Source organism: Carassius carassius, chromosome 40 (assembly GCF_963082965.1).
Source record: "Carassius carassius chromosome 40, fCarCar2.1, whole genome shotgun sequence".
NCBI lineage: Eukaryota > Metazoa > Chordata > Actinopteri > Cypriniformes > Cyprinidae > Carassius > Carassius carassius.
The window spans coordinates 28,539,449-28,547,420 of NC_081794.1; the positions used below are offsets into that span (position 1 = coordinate 28,539,449).

Sequence of the window (7,972 nt, forward strand, 5' to 3'; positions counted from 1 at the left end):
GGTAAAGCAACCAATCACGTTTCATTTTGTGCCACATCATGTTAAGGTGCGTGGAAAACCTTTACTGCAACATTTTTCGCTTACTTTTGAAAATCCAGCATTTAGTTGATCCTGATAAGATGAGTGCTCGTCATCACAGTTGTAAAGTGAAACGATATCGCTGGAATTGCTTTTCATTTTGTTAGTATGATGTAAAAATTAGCAATTAAAGAAAAACACTTAAGCAAAAATGCTCAGGTCAAATAATTTTTGGTCCCCAATTTTGTTTTGTTTTACTGGTAGTCCACTGTATGAAGAATTTTTGGGTATAATACAGTATGTCACAGTTTATTTTGCTATCCACACTTACATGAATGAACACATTTTTTAATTGAGCTTGAGAATCAGAACTGTTATAGTAAAACTTAAACTATGAAAAATAATAATTTGACAGTTTTATTTAACTAAAAATTGTCTTACAAATGACTATATTCCTTGCTTAAAATGAACCCAAAATAAGTTGGAAATTTGCATTTATTAATATGTTCAATAAATGAACATTAAGTCAAATAAATAATTAAATAAAAAAATTTAATTGCTTAAATGTTCTCGTTTTGATCATTACTGACTAATTATGTGTCTGAATTTTAATTTACAACCTATTCTGGGTTCATTTTAAGCCAGACATATAGTACTTTTCAAACAAGGTTAATTAAAACAAATCAGAAGGTTGGGCTAAACAATTATGTTGATGTTGTGCATTTGATTATATTTTATTAATGGAACAGTTTACCCAAATCTGAATATTTGCTGAAAATGTGCTCACCCTCAGCTCATGTAGAAGAGTTTGTTTCTTCATCAGGTTTGTAGAAATGTAGCATTGCATCAGTGTCTCATCAATGGATGCTCTGCAGTGAATGGGTGCCGTCAGAATGAGAGTCTGATAAAAACATCACAATAATCCACAGCACTCCAGTCCATCAGTGAACATCTGGAGAAGACAAAAGATGAAACAAATCCAGCATTAAGATGTTTTTAACTCAAACACATAGAGTCTATGATCCATAATAACACTTCCTCCAGTGAAAAAGTGTTCTGGTCTGAATCAGGAGAGAAATCTGCACAGATCAAGCAGCGTTTAAACAGCTCTAAACAAATATGTGAGAGACAACAGCAGATGCACTTTTTCACTGGAGGAAGTGTTATTATGGATTATAGACTCTATGTACTTGAGTTAAAAACATCTTAATGCTGGATGTGTTTCATCTTTCGTCTTCTCCAGATGTTCACTGATGGACTGGAGTGCTGTGGATTATTGTGATGTTTTTATCAGACTCTCATTCTGACGGCACCCATTCACTGCAGAGCATCCATTGATGAGACACTGATGCAATGCTACTCTATTGCTTTATTATTCATCACTAGTACTGGGACAAGATTGACTTGGGAAGTTCACCAGTGCATTGATAGTCATTCGAGTCACATGTGTTTGGTCTCTGCGCAGAATTCAAGCTCAACCTCACGATGACATCACAGAAAATACCCCTCTTTCAGGCCAGGAGCGCTCAGTTTGTCTCTTCCACTTTTCCACAGACAATTAAAAACCACAAGCTTCTGAAGCCCCACTAATGAGAGTCTAATCCTACCCATGATGCAAAGCATGTCCTCCCCCGTTCCTCCCAGAATATAGACACTTCCTGCTGCAAACTACACTTAGATAGAAAGATAAAAAAAGGCATAATTGTATCAAATGAAAAGAGCATTCTAGTCAGTTTTTTGAGTATCACTGCTAATTATGCTTATTATAGCTTATGAGATTTAGTTTTATAATTTTTTTGTTTAATTACATTTTGTAGTGTTTTTGTCATTTTTGTTATTTCTTTCAAATGCATGTATACATATAATTATTTTATTGTCTTTTCATCTCGCTGAATAAAATAAGCTATATTGTAGTTCTTTTTTTTCCCCTTCAAATGTTAGTCACAGATCCTGAAGCCAATAAACGAACACATTCTTGTCACAAAAGACTTTTAATGGAGATTATAAAAGTCTTCATCATAAAAAAACGCTCATTTATAAAACAAACATCACAGTTCCTGCAGCCTTCAAATGTTAAAAATAGAACAGAGTGTATAAACTATACAAGCAAACGCACGTCAAATAATCACCTAAAGCATAAAAGAATCCTGTTAAATTAAAAATAGGTTCATTATAGATGCAAGACACTAACAAACGAGCATCCATAGATTAATATTCATGCATCATCATCATCATCATCATCTTGTGTTCTTATTAAAGTTCCTCACAGTGGGTTTAAGATCTAGTCCTTCACACTTCAGCTACTGGTCAAAAACAGGTGGACATCCCTCAAATGAAGAGGTTTCTCAGATGAATTCTCCTCTGAATGGGAGCCTGTGGCGGTTCTGCTGTTGCCAGCGATGACGGAGACGACCGAGGGTTGAGTCTCTCAGGTCCTCAAACTCAGAGAAGCCCAGCTGATTCAACAGCTCATAAACCCCAGCTCGAGCCGCCACCTGAACACAGAACACAATTCAGCATTGTGCTTCAGCAGTAAAACCAGACGAAAACTATATATCCATCTATCTCTCCGTCTAATTGTATATGACAAAAAGTAACACAATGCATTACTTTGCATTAAAAAAAGTACTGACAACTAATACAATTAGTTACTATTTTATGGAGTAACTTTCCCAAACACTGACAAACGCTTATTAATGCGATATTCACAGTCGTCATACAAATGCTTCTGACAAACGTTCCTCTTCTAGATGCATGGAGTTTGAAAGTTTTAAATCATGCATAATAAAGGTACATTACAATGCATGATATCTTTTCATAAATAACGGTCACCAAAGTTAAAATGCATTATAGTATTTGTTGTGTTTTAGTGGATTTTACTTGCTTTAAGTATGACAGTTAATAGATACCGTGTTACAGTTATTCATGAGATCACACAATGCATAACAGGTTATATTAATTCATTATATTTACAGTAAAGGCTTTAAGTGGAGTGTTTCCACTTTTTTTTAATGATGTAGAAGCCAAGATAACACTTTTTAGTTTCTGCACTACATAACTAAAACCAAAATTAAAATTAAATGTATTAAAAAGCAAAAAAAGAGAAAAATACACATTATTACAGACATAAAAATGAAAAATGCACACAATAAAATCACTAGAATGTAAAAAAAAATAAAAAAATAAGAATATACATTTAAATAAATAAAAAAAATCAAATTTTTAATATCCGAGTTCGAGTAAGTTTAACACGTGAACCTTAATCTTCTGTACTTTTTATAAACATATTCCGAGGTGAATTAAAGTAGTGATGGATTTTACGGTCGTCATAAACAATCACATGATTCTATTTTGGTGTTAGTAATGTTAAGTACAAGAACATGAACAATTGAGCAATATCCTCAAGTTTTCCTCTAAATATGATATAAAATCAGCTTATTTTTCCTCTTTTATTTAGTAGCTCATTGAAGGGTGGTCGTGTCGGTCCGGTTTGGTCGTTCGGCTCTGGATCTCTGAAGTGGAACGAGCCGCATTAAAAACATTCCTGCATTATAAAAACACAAATCGTCGGAGCGATCCCTGTGAAAACACACGCCGCAGAAGAATGCCTCCGTGATTTTAGCACGACTCTTTCTTTGTGGAGAAATCAGAGTCATCCAGACTTTAGATGCCCAATGCATTGAACTCTTCTAAAATGCACCACATAATGCATAACCTGGATTCTTCCAGGTTACTTTAGTTCAACTGAACGTGTTTTTACCTTCAGACCAAGAGTTATAGACAACATCACTGTTAAGGTTAAACAGAACCCAGTTTAAGAACTAGTTTCTTTTTCTCATCGGCCGCTGAAGTGCAGGACTGGAAGAGACTGGATCAGGGAAAAAGCACAATAATCCACGCGGGGGGAAACACTCATTTGTTTGGAATGACAATAAATTCCAGACTTTACCATGAGCCACAGCTGGCCTCACAAACACACACACGCATGCACACACACACACGCACATGCACACACACACACATGCACACGCATGCATACACACAAACAAACAAACACACACATGCAGGCACACACACACACACGCAAATGCACACAGAGACAGAGACCTTGAGAAAGCAGCGGCGGTCTCAGTGATGTTAGAATAAGCTTGTAAATTCCAGGGGCCACATACAAATAAAGCGATAGTTATGGCTTGACCAGCAAAAATACACACATGAGAAGAGAATCCACCGTGAAACCATTCACACAACAGCTGGATGAATGCACACAATGCATGAAAAGCATTCAATTGTGAAACCAGTCCACTGGCCATCAGGAAAAATAAAATAAAATAAAATAAAATAAAATAAAATAAAATAAAATAAAATAAAATAAAATAAAATGAAACAATAATTAATTAATACATTAAAAATAAAAAGTAAAAAAAATATATATATATATTTTTTAAATAAAATATATAATCTCAATAAACGATATATACTTTAAAAAATATAAAATAATATTAATTATTAAACTGATAAAATAAAAAGTACTAATTGCTGGCTTTATATGACAAAAGCATATAAAATGTACCTTAAATAGCACACAGATGTAATGTTATTGAGTTTTTTGCAGTAGTGATCACACAGATAAAATACTCTGTTTAGTTGTGTTGATATTGTCAGAACAGAAAAAGAGTTTTAGCAGTTTACTTCTCTGCATGATGATGAACTCAGCAGAAATGACTTCTTTATCAACAAGGTCTTTTGTTATATAGGCTTTCATAAAGACACAGAATAATGGAGAGAATGACTCGCCATATTGTTTGCAAGAAAACATAAGCTAATCACTGATGCCAGACTATGAAAGGTCAGTATGGATGCCAGACTGAGCTTTAACAGAGACACAGTTGTGTAAAGAGCCAGTGAAGAAGGTCTGGTGTCACCTGCAGCATCCAGTCGCTGAAGGAGCGCTGCCACGAGTCTCTCTTCTCCAGGTGCAGGTACGTGTTGAAGAGGATCAGGTACATGTAGCGCTCCAGATACAGCAAACTCTTCAGCGTCTGAGCCTGGATCTCTGCCTCACATTTAGAGCTCTTGATCTGGGCAATGACATAAACAAGAGCCATAAACCGCCAACACTCTGCACTGCATCGTACCAGAACAGAAAAATGTTTCCAAAGCATAAGATTGCAGGTTTTACTATACACTAGATTTCATAAAAACATATTGTTCTTTATATTTTAAACTGAAGAGATAGAGACACACTGTGAAACATCAGAACAATGCCAGATTGTTATTGAGGCACTGATTCAAGTATAAAAAAATAAAAAATAAATAAGAATTACACACATATATATATATATATATATATATATAACTTAGTTTGAAAAAATTAAAATAAATAAAAATAATAAATACAAACAAATGAAAATAAAAGAAAATAAAAATATTTATTAGGAAATACATAAAAATATTACACTAATTGTGGCTTAAATGCATATGCAACAAAATCATAATCATAATAAAACTAGTGCTGTCAAATGATTAATCGTGATTAAACACATCCAAAATAAAGTGTTTTATTTACATAATATATGTGTGTATACTATATATATATATATATATATATATATAAATACAGACACATGCATGTATACATTTAAGAAAAACATGTTATGTTTATATATTTATATAGATCATATGAAATATAATAATATATATATATATATATATATATATATATATATAAATATTTTCTAAATATTCTACTCTATGTGTGTGTATTTATATATACATAATATATAAACACAGTACACACATATATATATATATACTTTTATTTTGGATGTGATTAATCGTGATTAATTGTTTGACAGCACTAAATAAAACACCATAGTGATGTCCAATTCATCAGTTAGCTGATTTTTTTTAAATGAACCTATTGAATCAGTTCACAAATTGCACTAAATGATTCATTGGCGAATTGGCCTGATTTATTTGCACTGATTCAATTATTTATTCAGAGTGAGTCTTCTTGTCTGACTTTAAGAACTGATTATTGTAAATGGAAATAATTTTTAGGTTATGACTTTTTTTGTAAACTATAATCGTAACTAAAGTTGTTGTGAAACTGCATCTGGTACAAAGTATCTGTAGTTTTACACAAGTACACAAAACTTTAAAACTCTCAAGAGGATTAAACAGTTATGCTGATTTGCCCCATATATGCATTTAATTATGCATTTAAAAAACTGCAAGCCTCATTACTTATAAAAACATATTGCATGTATGAAACAAAGTCTCGCTGGGAATAAAACTAAATCCCCTCTAGAACAACAATATAAATTGCTTTAAAAAATGAATTAAAGCACTGCTGCTGACTGTGTAATCCTGTGCTTTAATAAATGAGATCAGGCCGAGAAAGTGCAGGCAGCGGGAGATTAATTAGCCGTAATATTTAGTCTTTACTCAAACTGTTCCAACAAAAGAAAAATGGCCACTACATGCACAGCCAGAGCCCGGACGCACAATAACAGACAATTACTTTTATAAATACATGGTAAAGTTTTAGAAGAGGAGTCGAAAAATGGGACTGAAAGCATAGGACTCTCCAGGGTGACAAAGAAATTATGAATCCGAAGGTCAAAGTGTGCAGCTGAGCTCTGAAGGTCAAAGGTCATGGTGAAGACTTCACATTGAAAAGAGACCTGACGCTCCACAAACTCAAACCCAGACACTTCACTTCATCACCCTCTGAGGCGCTCGGCTGAACTTTTACCCCAGATAAAACACATCAAGGATGTGAATGTCTGTTTTCTCCTTCTCAACTCAATTTCTGATGAAGTGTATTAAAAGGTGTCTGTGTGTTACAATGCAGGACACAAGATAAACCCCTCGCTGAAGTAGTGATGTGAAAACATGCATCACAGGATCAGGAGGATGAGGAGACCCTTCACTCTCACATGAGCAGACACACTGAACTCAATCAGAGATTCAATGCATCCCAAACCAGCCAAAGACATTTCAAACTTAAACTTAAAAACCTGATGCATGAAAATGTTTCAACTATCAAGTCAGTCTGCTCAGAATGTACAAGTAGCTATACTTCATCATGCTTTACCACACTGGGTTTAAATCTAAATCTGATAAAACCTTCATCAAAAAATATATATATATATATAGAATATATATATATATATATACTGTAGAAGTGTTTGCATTAGGTTAGAAAGACAAGCATGTGATGCAATGCAATAATATGCAGTGCAATAAAACACACACACACACACACAGCCTTAAAAAAAATGAAAATGTTTATTAAGTAAATTATTTTTAAGGGTTAAGTAGGGTTTGCATCAAATGAGGAGGTAATATGTAATGAAATGCAGTTCAATAAGCAAACAAAAAGCAAAACATGCCAGTTTGACACTGCTGGGTTTACATTGGTTTATGGTCATTATAATTATAAGTCTATGATATGTCCACATTTCGAATGTGTGTATTAGTTTGTGTACCATCAGTACCAGCTGTGCCCTGCACTCCCAAGAGCCTGTGAATACTGAGGAGCCTCACACACACACACACACACACACACACACACAGTAGATGTTCATGTTCATCAACACAGTGTAAAGATATGATATGATATCATCCTCTCAAAATATTCATCCTCCATAAAGCAGCTTGTATGAATTGAAATTCCCACATTCCTTCTGTTAGGGTGAGAAAATCCACTCCAGATTTCTCAGATTCCCCCTAAACAGTTCCCCCTTTAAACGACTCTTCTGTCATCATTTAGACTCGCTCATGTCATTCCAAACCCACATGAACTTTACTTTAGTTTAAAACAGAAGGTTTGAGTTGATTCAGACATTTAGCAGAATATTCACACTGCTCTATTCACTTCAGTTAACACAGACGGTGACCAGATATGCTCCAAAACAAGAAAAAAACTGAATAAAACAACCATGAA

General features: G+C 33.9%; 1 protein-coding gene across 1 annotated transcript in view; it reads right to left on the reverse strand.

The window, feature by feature from the left end:
- Nucleotides 1-2,260: 2,260 nt before the first annotated feature.
- LOC132122522 (paladin-like) overlaps nt 2,261-7,972 on the reverse strand; it is a 42,308-nt gene continuing 36,596 nt past the window's right edge. The window contains exons 19-20 of the mRNA XM_059532895.1: nt 4,944-5,099; nt 2,261-2,513 (exon numbers count right to left, since the gene is read on the reverse strand). Coding sequence (XP_059388878.1) covers nt 2,364-2,513; nt 4,944-5,099 — 306 coding nt within the window. The 3' untranslated portion in view covers nt 2,261-2,363. The remainder of the gene's footprint in view (nt 2,514-4,943; nt 5,100-7,972) is intronic.